This window comes from Homalodisca vitripennis, chromosome 7 (assembly GCF_021130785.1).
Source record: "Homalodisca vitripennis isolate AUS2020 chromosome 7, UT_GWSS_2.1, whole genome shotgun sequence".
Classification (NCBI taxonomy): Eukaryota; Metazoa; Arthropoda; class Insecta; order Hemiptera; family Cicadellidae; genus Homalodisca; species Homalodisca vitripennis.
In genome coordinates this window covers 135,185,666-135,203,576 of record NC_060213.1, presented here as the reverse complement: position 1 = coordinate 135,203,576, position 17,911 = coordinate 135,185,666, and the positions used below count along the sequence as shown (strand labels likewise).

At 32.0% G+C, this 17,911-nt stretch overlaps 1 protein-coding gene across 1 annotated transcript; it reads right to left on the bottom strand.

Moving 5' to 3' along the window:
• Positions 1-437: 437 nt before the first annotated feature.
• LOC124366365 (sugar transporter SWEET1-like) lies at positions 438-17,441 on the bottom strand. The gene is made up of 8 exons (XM_046822868.1): positions 17,330-17,441; positions 14,146-14,229; positions 12,255-12,348; positions 10,281-10,358; positions 7,706-7,829; positions 4,969-5,127; positions 3,992-4,111; positions 438-1,380 (listed from the first exon to the last, which is right to left on the bottom strand). Exons 2-8 carry the CDS (start codon positions 14,177-14,179, stop codon positions 1,309-1,311), a joined length of 681 nt encoding a protein of 226 aa, XP_046678824.1. The 5' UTR covers positions 14,180-14,229; positions 17,330-17,441; the 3' UTR covers positions 438-1,308.
• Positions 17,442-17,911: the final 470 nt, after the last annotated feature.

Below are 17,911 nucleotides of genomic sequence, written 5' to 3'. Positions count from 1 at the left end.
TGAAGCCAAACTGCAAACAAAAGCGCGCGCGCTGTACGGCGTCTGTGCCATGTGGCGGGGAGAGTGTCTAGACACCGCGTCTATTGTTTCAATGTAACGCGACAGCTAAATTTTGACGCTTGACATAGGTCAATAACCCACACACATGGTTGACGCATACCGTTAGTGACATTGATCGGATTTAAAAGGAACTTAAATTTGCTATAGACGCAGTTTTGTGTCGATGCGCCGTACCGCGTCTTTGCCGTTTGGAGATAGTTTGTCTATGCGCCATACGGCGTCTGTGACGTTATAAGGGTTAAAAGTTTGGACAGGAAAAGGTGAAAATTAATTTTCTTCCCTAAAGACCAAATGGGTGGGATTTCTTCCTCTCACCTTTAATTTGTAGAAACTGTTTCCTTAATAGAAGGGCAGGGGAGGAAATAAAAAAATGTCCATTATGTGTTGTGTAAAAATGTATGTTACAGTAATTTAATTCCCCTCAGGATTGACTACAGTAACAAAATTACAAGCCATAAAATGTTTATGTTACTCTGCATGTATTTGGTAATGTTTGTAATAGCCATTGGCGCAGTGTAGTGAGTGCGGCGGCTATCGCGAGATAACCAAATCAAGCAACGTCGATTGTGGCTGCTGCTTGGATGGGTGACCGCTGAGCGATCCTGTCCTTGCAAGCAGCCCGCCTGCCCGGCCGTTGGTGGTGGTTCGGAAGTCACCTTTAAGCCGTTGGTCCCCAGGTTAAGTGTTAGGGAGGGCTTCTGAGCCCAAGAGTTTTGAACAAATTTGCCTTAATGTAAGGACTTAGTTAAGCAAAGCAACTATAAAAAAAATGTCCTGTCCAGCATAATTAATACTGAGTTGTTTCATGTAACTTCACAGCATTTGGATGGTTGGTAGTAAAAAAAAACAACAAAAATAACTATATATTGGATCAAGGCTGTTTTTGTAAGTCGTTTGTGGTCCGATTTATTGAACAGCGACACTAAGAGAATGAATAAATTAAATTAAAATATATTAAAAGCATAAAAAGTTAACTTTAAAGCTAATATGTGTCAAAGGGATACAAATGTACAAGGTTCTACAATGTAAAACGCAAATTAATTACGTTTAAATCAATCCAATCCAGTTGTTAGGACAAAAATAATTCCTCCCATTTTTCCAGAACTTTCAAAAAATAAATAAATGTCAGATTACCCGTAACAATATGACAAATACTGTAAGAGACTAGCGGTACAAGAGCACGGATATTGCGGAGCCCCTCCTGCAGAGTATCACAGAACATTGGAGAAGTGTAACATTGTCGCCAGCTCACCGACCGGGGAACACCACAAACAGAGACAGCTGAAGAAGGCTTAACACACAACCGATGATATTCGGGTACTGAAACACAAGTCGGAATAATAAGAACATTGTTATAAAATCATAAATAACTGTATGAAACTTTTCAAATTTTTAACACATTTTAAAGGTCTTTTAACCCTAAAAGTGCTGACGCAAGGTTAGGTCGCGTTTACCGCAAACAACGTAACATCCATAATTGACGATATTTCTCAACATACTTCTCAAACTATAAAAATAGCACTATTCATTCATCCACATGCCATCTTTATTTTCTCTGTTTAAAAACTTATCTGTTGAAGTGATTATTTAAATTTGCTACATTTTTAGGGCTTTTCAGAGGGCAAAAACAATACATTTTGTATTCCTGTGCTTTTTTTTCTATAAACATGCAAGTTGTGTATATTGTTTTATTTGTAATACATTTATCTTATTTTGGACTTTTGACTGTGCTAAATGTGAAAAAAGTAAAAAAAAACATTTAAAAAATAGCTAACAACTTTTTGACATGAACGGTAAGTAATTGTAATTATTATTTTCTTATTCGGTATTATTGTGCTTTTGCTGAAAAAAAAAAACTAATGATAATACATTATACTTGGTTAATTTTCATGTTCTTATTATTTACTTTCAACATAAGCTTGCAAAACTCCTAAAAATCGTGTAGCACTACAAGTGAATATAGTCAGCACTTTGAGGGTTAAAGGCGTGCATGTAGTAAAATTATAAATGAAACCGTATGTCCTTGAATTGAATAGTTGCCAACAAGAATAATAAAAAAAATAATTAGATTTGTGCTTACAAAAATGAATATCATGTAGTAGTAAATAAATTATCAACAGGCTGGAGAAGGGTCAACCCTTTGAAAAGTAAAGGGTCTCTAAAATGAATGCCGGGATTTTGAACGGACGTTATTTAAAACTATTCAAGATAACTAATCAATTTTAAAGTCAATTTGAAGAGAAAAGAACAAATTTTGTTTTCATACCTTAGTACGTTTTGATGTGAGCTCCATTTCTTGCTTTGCAGATATCAAAGCGGTATTCTATTTCTCGTTAAGTGTTATGTGGACTGTTGTGAATCCCATATCCGATAATTGTGACGATTAACAATACCGCTTGTGAAAAATGTAACTTCGTCTGAGAACAGCATTCTTTTATGCTTACGGCAATCGTCAGGTTTAATCTGATATTTTATTTTAATTTTGTAAGCATGAAGTTTTTGAATAAAATTGTGGACTGTCGATTTGGGTTTGTTTAACTGAAGACTTTGTCTGATAATCGATTTTTTCAGGCTTCTGATACAAGATTGTCAGATGTCTTCGGTTTTTTCATTACCTGTTATTGGCCAGGTAGTCAAATGTCCTTTAAACACACTTCTTGTGTGACCAAACTGTTTAAACCAGCAACAAATCATTTACCGGGAAAATGTTGATCCTGATACGTAAATCGAAAATGATGCTGCACTCTAAAAATTGATTTCAATTCTGCGTACCACAGTAATTCTTCTGTTGCGCTGTAAACATTGTACTCATGACTGGCATCAGGTTATATAACAGACTGTCACCATGCAGCTGTTCTGCGCATTTCAATTCTGCATACCAAAGTAATTCTTCTGTTGCGCCGTAAACATTGTACTCATGACTGGCATCAGGTTATATAACAGACTGGCATCAGGTTATATAACAGACTGTCACCATGCAGCTGTTCTGTGCATTTCAATTCTGCGTACCACAGTAATTCTTATGTTGTGCCGTAAACATTGTACACGTGACTGGCATCAGGTTATATAACAGACTGTTACCATGCAGCTGTTCTGTGCATTTCAATTCTGCGTACCACAGTAATTCTTCTGTTGCGCCGTAAACATTGTACTCGTGACTGGCATCAGGTTATATAACAGACTGTCACCATGCAGCTGTTCTGTGCATTTCAAGGTCAATATTTCATCCCTTGCTATATGGAAAACAAAACTTAATTATTTCAAATTCAATTTGAAATTTAAATTGTTTAGTTTTCTTGAACAATTGTTAAGTAGCGGCCGTTTAAAATCTTGGCATTCTATTTCGGAAACCCTGTATTGGTATTCTTAAAGAACATAATTTAATGTTTTCATAAAACTAAGGGCACAAGAATTAAAACACTTACTTAAAATATGTAACCAACAATTCTCTTATGTGTAGATGAAAATGATTCAATAGTAGTAATAATTACAGAAAATAATTATTTTGAACAATGTTATATAGAACATTGAAAATACGAGATTGTGAGATAAAGATTAGACATTTGAAAAAGTACATTGCAATTAATAATCTTAAACTTGGATTTCTCAACAAACATTACTTAATAGTTTCTGCAGCGATTTGTGCCTTTATTTGTATGATTTTTCTCCACCTTAAATCTACCGTGGTTTCGATTTGCCATGGTCATAAACTTTGTACTAATAAATTACTGTAGTCATAGCATTACATATAAATATGTCTATTAATAAAGTTACTAGCATCAATCTAGTATCTTGTTTTAAACTGTAAAATAATGAAACAGAAAATTCCCTAACTTATATTTGAAATATTTTAAAATTTTTGTTGCAATCAAAACTATACAGCCTACATTTTTATGTGGCTACAGTAGATTGACTCCAACAAAAAAATCACCTGTATAATGGGGTTTTCTAAAATGATACCGTAAAGTAGCCACTGCAATGATACGATGAATGTCATCACAATCATCGGAAACGGGAGGCTTTCTGCGCTTTTTACCCTTAACACGTACGCCTGTAACAAAGCACACACATACTAAATAGTGAAGTCTATTATTTCGATTAATTCAATTACAATTAGATTGATTTATTTAGGCCTACACGGCATTACTGAATAATCGCAAATAAACTTGTAATTTATCAATTGTTTGCACTTTGCAGCAAGTCAATTTAAATTATATAAATAATATATTAATTTATGAATATAAAATTAAAGTACAAAAAGTATGGATTCATCAAAAAATGTTCATATTACTGTGATTAATTAAAAATCTCAGTTAATGAGTAATGCAATTTTTTCTTCTTTTTATTATTATTATTGTGAATAAAATATTGAACATTATTCTTTATTTCATAATTAGGCTGTTTGTTTTTAAATACATGATTATTCAATAAATAAAAGGAATATTTTCAAAAATATACTCAGTGTTTCTCATAGTAAAATGAAGCTTTGAGTAAAATTTCAAGTCTATACATTATTTCAATTCTGACATATCATGCGTACAGACAGACAGACAAATATGAAATTTGTCCAGCCTCACGAGTCGCTAATGCTCAGCAATGACTGTATTACTCTACTTATGAATGACTTAAAATAACCACTCAATAGAAAATTAAAGATTAGAATCCAGAAGTAATAACCACACCAAGACACATTCTAGAATAATATGCTTATACTTTCAATTTATCAACTACTGGATTTATTGTTTCAATCATTTGAAAGATTTACCTAAATTATAGAAGTAATAAATCACCAATCTATATGTTTGGTAAATTTGATTTTAAAAAGAAAACAAAGGTATTCCAATTACTTTCGTACTTTTCACTTTCTCAAGTGTACAACATCAAAATCCAGCCTACTCTGAATCTTACCAAGTTGGCCAGTGGTGCGCCGAAGAACATGAGCGAGGTACAGCAGGCGATATAGCCAAGATGGACCTTAGCTTGTGCCACCTCACCTAGCCATGCTCCGTACATCCGTACCAGCACCATCACGGTCACCACCCATAACACCTGTTTCACTACGGTTGTCTGCAACGTGAATAAATAAAACTATTAGTAACCGTCCTCAGTCCATGGACCAATCGTCGCATTAAGTACTAATCTATTCACTAACAATCAAAACTTAAACTGCACAAGGCTGAGAATTAAAAATTTGAATACTCAAATCAATTATTAAATTGCGACTTCTTTGGTTTAAGCCAATGGAAACGACTCACTTACCAACTAATATTTAAGACAAAACGTTCTTGGCTGCACATCAGAAGCTCAACTTAAGTTTAAAACTGCGTCATAAGTAGAAACTTGTCTCAAATACATAAAGTTTTCACTCTAGAATCTTCATGGTAATGAATTGTTAAAAAATACAATTAACTGTTAGTATTAATTGTTTACAATTTATATTCAGTATAGAGTTTTTTCACAAGAAACTAAGAACATTCAGTACAAGTTATAAACCATTAGTTATTAACAGAAGTTTGTATTATTAATATTTCATTACAACTGAAACAATAAAATGAGGAGAAATACAATACGGATTTTGAGACGAGTTTCTATTCAAACACAGTTTTAAAATTTATCCCTACGCTAAAAGCGGACTCCAGCTGTAAACTAGCGTGCGCTATAAAAACCTAGTTTTTAATATAAATAAAACCCTTTGTTTATTCTTTAATCTAGATTACGATATACTAATATTCAAAGCAAAAGTTAGGCTGTAAGACCAGTTTTATTATTTTAGATTTTAAAAGATTCAACATTTTGTGTACAATAATTTTGTACATTATATGTTTGTACCATGCAAAAGCAACGGGAAAGTCAGTCTAATGTGCGACAGGCTTGTCCCTGAACTTACTATCTGTTACGATCTTAATTAGCTATTGTTAAGCTTCACACATGTGAAAGCTTCTTTGGGCCATCTGTTTGCCTATAGTTATAGGTTTTAACCACCTGTTGAAAACTTACCTTATCAATGTACAATACACATGGTAATTTAAGAATACCGGCATATTAATTTTTACAATACAATTTCATAATTTAATACAATTTTAGTGGTTGCCTTTTATTTACTTGGATCAATTCCATTCAATTCAAGGACAACCCAAAGACTTTGTCATTATTCACTAGCTTATCACCAAACGTTTTTACGTTGCACAACTAAAAGTTCTTCGTGTTATTTAGTCAACTCTTATTGAAAACTTTTGAGTATTTGTATATACTCAAGTATCTCTAATATTTGTATTCGTAGAGGTATGTCAATATGAACTGTACTATATCAAATCTTTAAAAAGAAGAACCGACAGCCACAATATTAGACTCTTACATCTCTCATGCTTTGCTTTGGAAATTAGTGCATCTTATTTGACTTTATCTAACATATTACTCTAGTAGTTTTGTCTCAATTATTCAAATTCTCAAATTTCTAACTACAAGGCATTGACTGGAATTTTTCAATTTGTTTTCATGACTTATGTATTTGGTATTGGTATGAACTTTTGTTTTCCTATGAAAACATGTGATAAAGAACAGAGAAACACATCAGTGATCTATCCATCACAAGGTTTGATTCAATAATAGGAAATAATAATGATAAGAATTTTGTCTAGGAATAGGTAAGACAGGGTTAAAATTGTGCCTTATTCATGTCAACCATCCCAGGTATACTCACTGTATAGCTAAGATATTTCTGTACAGTGGCCTGAAACACCATTGGCATATTGACCGTTTTTAGCGATTTACAAAAACATGTTCTTTAAAAAATTATTATACATTATTTACATGCCGCATTGCTTAAATTTCCCATCTTCTTTCTAGTGACCATTCACTGATATTCATTCTTTTCTGATTATAATATTTTGATACTCTTAAAAAAAAACTTTTAAGAATCACTTGTAAATTTTTTATTTTCTAAATAGTACTAAGGCACTTGCTAAAAAAATTAATTACGATTGTATGCGCCTACATATTTTTTATACTTTGCAACTCCATGTACCGTTATGCCAAATTTGTTTTTTTTTTTTGCATTATTCGTGTGCGATTAATTGCATTCTATGCTTAATATATGATTATCTAGTCTTTCATTTGTTAAAAAGACAGTTTTTACAGAAAAGCTTTACAGAAATTTGGAATATTACAATTTTTGTCAAAGCTTCAGATACGATGATACGATCTTTGAATTCAAATCACAGGTGAGTGAAGGTGTTTGAGGTACAGTAGAAGGACTACACATCTTTAGGTTAAAGTGTCATGGTATTTGTATTATATTTGATCCAAAAAACATTTATTACCCTTAATTAGCATTAATCTTGTCAGAAGAAAACATACAACTTAATGGATAGAAATGACATTTAGGTACCCCTTGGAGTACATGGAAAACATATTGAAATAAATTTTGTTCTGCAAACTTGCGAAGCCTACAAACACTTCTCGTTATATTTAAACTTTTAACGTAAAAAAATTACAATTTTTTGCCATTAGTATTTTAAAATTCAACGGCAAATAAAAAAGTCTGGAAATAAGCCGTCAACGTGAACGTGCTATGAAGTTTAACCAACTACTTGACGAAACAATGTATAACATAATGTAATTAGAACAGTTCACTATTCTTACTTACCTTCCTGAGTGTATAGGAGAAGAAGAGGAGAATGTAACACATGAATAGAATTGCACCAACAGCATTGACTAGGATAAGACTGCTGTCATTGATCATTATTCCATAGTTAAGCCACAGCCCACACCTGCACACAGTTCAATGCAATACTTTACAAGTAAGTATATGAGACCAGTGGTGTATATAGAAAATTATTTTGGGGGGGTGACACACTTCATGGTTTTTTTTCTCTGAGGACAAGAAGGTTAGAAATTGCACCTAGTCCTATAAGGACCTTTGCCCTGCTTCCGGAGTGACAGGATATTCTGGATGGGTAAAGAATTAATTTGAATTAATTGTATGGTAACAATACAAATTTGCTATTATTACAAAAATAAATAAAGTGTTTCTTTTTGTTGGTTACGGTTATAAGTAATTATTTAAGTGTGTTTTTTTTAATTAAATCTAATTTTCTACACCAACATAAAAATTGTAAGAATCTAAATTATATTATTGTCGCCCTATAGTAAAAAATTACTAATATTTTCCAAAATATTTTGTTGTCAAAAATACAAATTTTATTCTTTTTGATTTATATTTCTTAATTAGTGCATATTTCATCTTAAAATTATTTTACACATTAAAAAAATTAAAAAGTGCTATAGGCTTTTCAAGCTATAAGTATATATGTAGAACAATTAAAGACCATCAGACAAAAGTATACATCTAGCCATTGTATAAGCGGATTTACAATAGCTCTACAGTTGTATACAAATTAGCGTTTTCAGTTGTGGCACGAGTTGCCGGGTTGGTGACCTTCAGATAGTCAATTGACTCAGTGTTTGACGGTTTTTACGCACCACGTTGCATTTGTCCGTGGTGGTATAAAAGTTAAATTATGCTTTTCAATGCTTAGAAAAATTATTCTCCAAAAGCAATAAATTGAAAATAATACAGTGATCAATTTTAGCTTTACGAAGAATATGTGAATGCTACCAACTTTATTCCATCAACGTTTTCACTGCATTTAGAGATGTCACATTGTCATGTAAACGAATAAAATGTGATGTGCTTAGCTTAGCCTCTAGCAGTAGTTATGCAAACTAAAAGTCACATTACTACAGGTACAAACTTTAATTGAATTGTTATAACTTACAGAGCAATTGATTAAATCAAAACACATGTACCTGAATCAACTCTTGAGTTTATTGACATTAGAATATTGAATAGTTCAGTTTAAGAAAATTAATATTCAAACTGAGATTACACAGTTCTGTTTCAGCATTGAAACGAAAGAACTAAACGTAAGCTTGTTTAAACTCTGAAATATATTTGGTTTATCAAAATGAATATCAGGCCAATAAATCAAATGAAAGAGAAACCAAGAATTTAGTTGGGAACACCCATGTCCATACATATGCAATGTTTCTTCTTTCTTCCATCATAAATATTGTTTAGGCTTTGCATCAAATAGAAAAACGCTAATTTGTTCATTGGATAGTAACTGGTAAATAAAATGTTTTTAGAGTTTTACAGTCAAATCAGTATTTAAACACGTATTCCTGAATCAGCTTTTTCTAGGGTGTAAATCAACAATGAAAAATACTTACAGTTGTGTAAATAAAGTGTTATACTCGTATATATGTTAAGTTCAGCTCCATTTCATCTTGATGACCAATACGATCTCTTCAGACGAATGTTGATTCCAGATTCCAGGAGTAGACTAGACTCATAGTGCACCTGATGAGACAGTGAGAGCACCACTTCAGCTGGATTACATTTGTTTGTATTCTGGGTGGTCTCTGATGTCGAAACGATGTAAACATTTTGTTTTCAACTTCTTTGTTACTGACTGTTTGGATCTCTTCAGACAGATGTTGATTCCTGATTCCAGGAGTCAAGTCTGTCACAAGTTAGAATTCAAACACTGCCCTACGAGGAAGGTGAAATAGAGCTGAACTTAACATTCATATTGAATTAACCCTTCCCACCATTGCTCTACGTTATGTGTAAAGTGTTATATTTTATTTTTATGTAAGCATCAATTGTAACTTTCAATCTCCTTAAACGATTCATTAAGTATGGTTAGAAATTTGTATACAATGTTATCTCTGCGTGATCGAAAATTAACTTTTTATATACAATGAAAATACAACATTTAAATTACAGAAATAATGACTTGCACCTTATTAAAAAACATATTTAATTAAGTTCCGTTGTGACTCTCGAACAACTGAGATGAAATAAAACTGTTAAAGAGTTCCTCTTATACTCAATGTATGATTTATAATTGTAAGTAAAATTAAATAAATACCATAGAACATTAAAACCCTGATATTACTTTGAAAAAGGTACTCTAAAATATCTTATTCATAATTAACTATACATTTATAAACAATATCAATTGAAAATATTCAGTAACTACCAAAAGGAATTACAAAGACTGGTAGGTTGTTTAAAAATTAATTGCCGTTAAATAAGCGGAATAAAACTGAAAAACACATAAAGTAAAGTTGTGACAAAGTATTTACTTCTGTCTTAGTAACCAATACTTAAAACACTTCTCTAATTCTAATAAAATTGTATATTGTATACTCACGACAAGAAGCCTGCAACAAAATGAAAAGAAGAGACTTCATTTGTTGTGCCCTTTTTCATAAATTTTCGACAAACCAATCTGAAAACATAATAATTTGTTCATTTGTCTTAATTAATATTAATACAAGTACAAAACAAAACTTTTTACCCAAATATGTAAACAATTTAAATAACATTTACTTTATACAATGATTACCAAGAGTACTCAGAAAATAGAGATAAAAGGATAATGAATATTTGGCATTGTATTTACAGTGAAAGAAGTAAATATGACGTAGCCAAGGTGGGAAGGGGTTAATATTGGGTTTAGCTCCAGTTCACCTTCCTCTTAGAGCAGTGTCTGGAATTTGATGCTGTCACAGTCTTAACTCCTGGAATCTGGGGTCATGTTCGTTTGAAGGGATTCAAAACAAATTACACTATAATTTATATTTTGTAGTCTGGTTTTTTCTGATGTTGAAACAATGTAAAGGAATCATTTTGAGCTTTTTCGTTGCCGACTTTGTTTTTTGGATCTCTTCAGATGAGCACGGCTCTAGATTCCAGGAGCGAAGTCTATGACAGTATCAGATTCCAGATGCTGCACTAAGAAAAAGGTGAATTGGAGCTGAACTCAACATTCTTATGTAAATATGGTTGTATTTTAATATATCACCTATTTTTTACACAGTCAACACTAATCATCCGGGCTTCATCATCATATTTTGTAACAAGTCAGCCTTTTACAGAGGCAGTTAATACAAACTGTTGCAATAGATGTCTGTCAGTAAAAATAATGGTACTAGTGCTTTTACCACCAAAAATGCCTTGTTTGTTGTATTAACTGAAAGTTCACTAGTTGTTCTAGTTTGTTATGGACTGACCAGCTCACACATCAATTTAGATATTTTCATCAGCTGTTACTTTCAGTGAAGTATGCCTGCAGTGTTTATTATTGGGTGATACAAGCGTGTATCAAGTTGTTTACAATTTGTATTAAGACAAGATTTCTTTTATTAGGCAATTTGCATAACTTATATACACAGTGTACAAAGGTACATAAAACACATTATTGCGAAAAAATGATTTGGTATTGTCTGAAATAGTATATCATGTTTAGTATTTTATGATGAAAGCACACAAAATTCATAAAAATAGGTGTACATTAGCAAAAATTACAATGGACACTCAATACATTTTATGTACAACTCAATCTAAGTAATCTTCCACTATCTCACACAGTCAACTGTCGACAAACTTTCTATTTGTCACTTTTCAGAGGTCTTTCAACCCAGATTCAGATTATTAATGAAAAAATAATAATAATTACGTCGAAGGTCACATCCAGTTTTTATGTTAAATTCAAGCAATTCCATTATCTTTATCAAAACAACTTGTCCATATCCAACACAAATGATTTCTATGTTGTGTAACTTTATAATAACATCATCAACATATCTTAGACATGATTGTGGAAACCACAAATTGCATGTACCAATTTTAAATAGCACGATCAAATTTGAATATTTAAAATTCAAATTAAGAGACAACTTACTACTATTCTGTTAGATTATGTAAAACTCTAACTTAAAAGACTTGAAGTCAATGACACAAATCCATATTATGTGCTATTCTGGAGATTAACTCAGCTTCAAATTTGAATTTGGAGATGTGACACTGGTTGTTTACTTTATTTCCCTAGCTTGATTTTGTAATTCTTCACATAAATTTTCGTGATTTAAGTTAAAATAAATTTCAAATATGTCAGGGATGATGATCACATGGTAAACATATGATATGGAGAGTGAAATTTAAACTATTACTATTTAACTATAACTGATATATCGAGAGATCATTGATTGAAACTGGCCATGACACATTCATACCATAATAAAACAAGTTTTTCTAATTATATTTGGCAGTTTATATTTCAAGATTACATTAAAATATAAATTGAAATGAAATAATATACTACACGAACGTTAACGTTACCCACATTCCTGAGAGAAACTGGAGGATAGTGCTGATGGAAGCTGTGGTTGCGATAATATGCTTGTAGTCCATCATCTCACCATCGTGGCTTGCGTTCACTGCCAACATCATCACACCTCTTTACTGATTTAATAAATACTAGTCCTTTTCATATTCTAATGTTAAAGGAGTGTATTTCTTTTTCAATTCTGATAGCTCCAAAATGGAATAGATAGCTCTTTATTAAAAGTACAAACACATAAACAGCAATTCCCTCATACCCAGCACACGTAACCTCCCTCAAACACAATAAATCAATGATCTGACGTGTTGACGTGCACAGCTGATTTCTATTCTTATCCATGACTTCAGCCCAGAACAGAAATTTTGTGTCCTGAGTCTTTTGTTTGGTGTTAGGGATTTTTTGGAGAGTTCTTTCAAAACCAAGAGCATTTTAATTTGACTGTACCAACGTTTTTTAAAGGAAAATGGTTCCAACCATTTGCAAATGATGTTAAACTGCTGCAAAGTTTTTACTTTTGTATTTTGTAAAATATGAAAAGAACAGAAACTATATTTGTTGTTTCAGTACTATATTGTTTCTTAACTAAAAGATTAGAAACAATTTTTTAGTATGCTGAGAATATAACAAGAGTACAGTTATTGAGCCAACGGAAAACTATCAAAAATGTGTCTGAAGAGAAGTTTGACTGTTCTATTGTTAAGTATACATACGAGGGGTATTAGAAAAATAGGGTTCCCTATGCCGCCGAGACAGAATGCGATATGTTGGGAGAAATCTGGCAACACTGTCTTACTCATCAGCTGCCCTCTCTCTATCCATACCACTCGCGCCTCACTACGTCCAACAGTGCCGGCCTAGCTGCCTTCGAAGATGGAGCTCCCTACCGTTGTTATCGCCAGGTGCAAAATTCATGCTGTAATACGTTTTTTAAATGCAAAACAGATTTCACCTATTGAAATTCATCGCCTGTTAATCGAAGTTTATGGGGGAAAACTGCATATCTGTTCAACAAGTTCAGAAATGGTGTAGAGAATTCAGTGAAGGCCGCATGGAAATTCACGATAAAAACCGACGGCCTTCAGTTTCAGACGGAGTTGTTGAAAAAGTTGACACAATATTGCTTGAAGACTTTTTGCCTCATGGAAAAACAGTACACTCTGACAGATATTGCGACACATTAAGAAAACTGAGACGCGCGATCCAGAACCACTGTAGAGGAAGATTGTCCAGTGGTGTGAGGCTTCTTCATGATAACGCTCGACCTCATGTCTCACGTCAAACTCAAGAACTGCTGACAAATTTTGGCTGGACTATTGTGCCCCATCCCCCCACAGCCCAGACCTAGCCCCAAGTGATTATCACTTATTCCCAAAATTAAAGAAACACTTGGGTGGCCAACGCTTCAGTTACCGATGATGAAGTCAAGGAAGAGGTTACTCAATTCCTCAAAGGTTTGGCGGCAGAATTCTACAACATGGGCATAGAAAAGTTGGAGCATTGTCTACAAAAGTTTTTGGACAGAAATGTGATTATGTGGAAAAATAGGTTAACTTTTAAGTTTTAAATTGATGTATAACACTAAGTAGAAATATAGAGGTGTATATTTTAAAAAATCATGGGAATCTTTTAATACCCCTCGAATTAATCTTCCTGAACTGTAAAGATTATCTTGTACTAGAACACATGTGATTATAGAGAAGTCTGTCTGGACAACACTTTTAGCGTGTAATATTGCTGATTATGTCTTTTATAATTAATCTTCTCATGAGAATTAGCTTTATACTTCAAAAGTAAGTAAAGTTTGAGGACTAAATTAAAGTTTACTCTATTCTAATGAATACAATAAGAGGCTTATCGAATACTGAAACAATAAAGTCAAAGCACAACATACCTGTGCTGGGAACTTCAATTAAATCCAGAGGCATCGTTGAAGGTTCTACGGAAATATGGAAGAAAACATCTAGCAAACAATAATCTGAAAAATAAAAATAATGGCTTTAGTGTTACAAATAGATATATTTTTAGATCTGGATTTTAATTTTGGAAGTAATTTTCAATTATATAGATGGTTGGTTTAGATAATACTAAATAATTGACAGTATGTATCGTAAATTACATTTATATATTTTGATTTCCTATAAACATCACAAATTTCATCAAATGGAATTTATTGCCAAGACTATATACATTAACATTGTTAAGTTGTTTTCCATCATACATGCACAGTTTTCAGTTATTACTTCCAAATGTATAGGAGATATTGTGCTTATTGTATGTACGGCCTTATATAACGTCAACAATACAAAACAAAACGCTCCAAAGGAATAATTCGAGTTTAAAATTTATTTAACTAAGCAAATGAGTTCAACTTGTTAGTTATAGTAATATTAATTTACACAATAAACAACAAGAAGTAACTAATATTTTGAGACTTTGAAAATGGCGATGAATATGAGGAAAATATGTGAGATATTTCTCCCAAGTGACAAGATTTATTTAAGTGGCTTCAATATGTAGGTTTAGCTTTAGTAACACATGGGGAGAATTCTTTCCTCCATTTCACAAAAGCGGTTACTCATTGATATCTAGCTGGGCAAGTTATAATATAGTAAAGTTTCTTTGATATCTAAGTCTTGGCCATAGTTGGTTTTGTTGTTTAGTAACGTTAGTGTTAAATTTATGTTTTTTTATATTATAATGTACAAGATTCTTCTTGTTCCTGTATTTTATTAAAACTTACGATTTGTACATATCAAAGTTGGATAATATATTGAATTGACAGTTTTGAATTTTAAAAATCCCATTTACACCAATAAATTATGAAATTAGCTGTGAGTGAAATTTGCTTGATGCTGCAGCGTACTGAGAACTGAGAAATGCCAAGATGAAATTGGCTGGTTTTGTTGGCTGTTTTGTAGAACTCATTGTACATTTGTTTATAAAGATAAAAAATCGGTTTTTATGTAATAGTAAAATGGAATACTCTAAAAATATATTCAATACAAAAGTATTTGATTAACAATTTATTGCTTTTCAAACTTACAAAAAAGTTGTCAATAGTTTTTAAATTCTTTATGAAATTTTGTTTATTGTAACATTAGGTGAATACAAAAATATTTTCTACATGATACATTCTGTATTTTGATCTGCATGTAGTATACACCATGCACAAAACTAGATATGTGTCTAGGTCAAAAACTAAAGTGGTAAATAAATATGATCTAAAAAGTGCTAGCCTATTGTCATCTTTTTTAGTGCATGTGTTTACTCATTTTATCAAAAAAGTCCTGAAAGTTTACATGATAATTGGTACATAGGGGAGACTATAATAAGCGGCCTACACTCGTTGTTCAATTGCCATTATTGAACAATTTGATATATTATCCAACTTCCATATGCAAAATTTATACACAATAAAAGTTATAATAAACTACCATGACAAGATGAATTTATACATTATTATAATTTTAAAACATAAACTTAACACTAACATTACAAAACAACAAAATGAACTATGGCCTAGACTTAGAAAGAAACCTTACAATATTTATAACTTGCCCTGGAGCTTGATACCAATAAGTAACCGCTTTTGTGAAATGGAGGAAAGAATTCTACCTATCGGTTACCAAGAGACAAACCCACATGCTGAAGCCACTTAAACAGTCACTTGTGAGAAATATGTCATACATTTTCCTCATATTCATTTTACATCAATTACTACAACTAATAAGTTAAAATCATATGCTAAGTGAAATAAATTGTAACATCAAATTATTCCTACAGATATAAACATCGAACCATTCGATAAAAACAACAGAATAACGAGTGTAGGCTGCTTATTAGTCTACCCCATTGGGGCTCAAAGGGTTAATTGTTTTATAAATAAAAATAGGCTCAACAATAATCAAGTTGTGACCTATTTCATACAATATAATGGAATAAAAAAATATACCTTAACATGTTCACAACTAATGGTCACAGGAGCGCTCTGTAGTGTGTGTTCATTCATTAGTAATCTCAAATTACAATTAAACTGTAAACAATACTCTCAGGTAGACTGGTTGGCCCTCAGATAGATCTGACAATCAGATTTAGTTTGCATAAAATTGTTAGTTATTCACCAACTCCCGATCCCCTAGTTTGTTCATGTTAATTGGGAATTGAGTAGGCTAAATAGAGTACGATATATTGCTAGTAAAATATAAAAATAGTAACCGGTTTATATATTGCTTATTACAACACTACTTACTACTTGCTTGTTTGCTTGATACTTTATATATAAAGTAACAGAGCTACCAATCAGTATCAGCGTACCTAAATTCTAAATTCATCACATGTTTCAAGTTAATAGAAATATTTTAAACAATTATGTAATTTCATAAATAAAAAAGGATCCATAACCATTATCAAACAATAAATTTAAGACTGGTAGTAGGAAAAATTACATTTAAATAGTAAAGAGAACATAACAACAAAATAAACATTTTGAAACAGAGAAAGACACATTAAATAATCTTTTTAGTATTATTTTTTTATAGTTTTCTAAAGTTAACTGTCTGTTTTAATTTAAAAGTAGTTACTTAGAGAACAAATTGTGTTTAGAATATAAAAATATGTGTACAGTTTGTGCAGATGATTTAGTTATTGTTCCAATGAATTACTATTGATTGATTATATCAATGGGTATAATAATTAAATATCTTTTAATAATTTCGATATCAAAAACCGGGTCTGCTTATCGTACTCTGCCCTAAATAGGTTTTAGGGTGTTATCTTAATAATAATTTAGACTATTATTAATTTTCCGTGTTTTTTTAATTATTTTACTCACTAAAATCCGTGGTAATATTTACATTTTACATAGTTAGAAATATTTTAAAGATCATTTTAGATCGTGCGTCAAATATTTACTATGCCAATAGGCTATTAACGTTAAAAGAAAAGGTGGCAAATACAGTACATGTCAAAATATAACCTTGGTTATCATACATAAATTATTGGTGTATGTTATTACAGGCTTGTTGATAATATATATCTACCACTAAGTTTAGTTACGGAAGAAAAGATAAACTTACATTAGTATCACTAATTATTAAGAACGCGCTTAGTAGTTTATTACTTTGTTGTTTAACTGCTTGCTTAATTTAACATTCAGTTTTGTTTTGACAGCTCTGTACAGCTGTTTGATGCGTCTGTTAGTGTACAAGAGCCACCTGGAACTATTCCTTATCATAGAGGAATAAGGCTGAACGCAGTACGGATGAGGAAATACACTGTTCGTTTTCAGCTATTACCTGCACTACATTCCAGTATACTATATCGATATATCATTTCAACGGCGTAACCATTCCCAGATACAAGAATATTTGAAGAAAGATTTATATACGGACTGAGACTTAAGAGGAAACGGTAGTTAGCTGCCGGCCGCGCATCAGAGACCGCTTTTTACACGGGTTAAGGGGGCAATGTACCCAAAACATATGTTTTTTAATTTCTGCCACTAATTAATATTTTTGTTCATTAAAGTGTCTCTCTAGGACAGGGTTTAAAGAAAATATATTATTAACCCCCTCCCACCCCTCTTCAGGGGAAAGGGAGGGGCGTTTTCAAGAAAATTAGAATTCTTGTTTTACACCATAGCTTGCTTTTGTATTGCA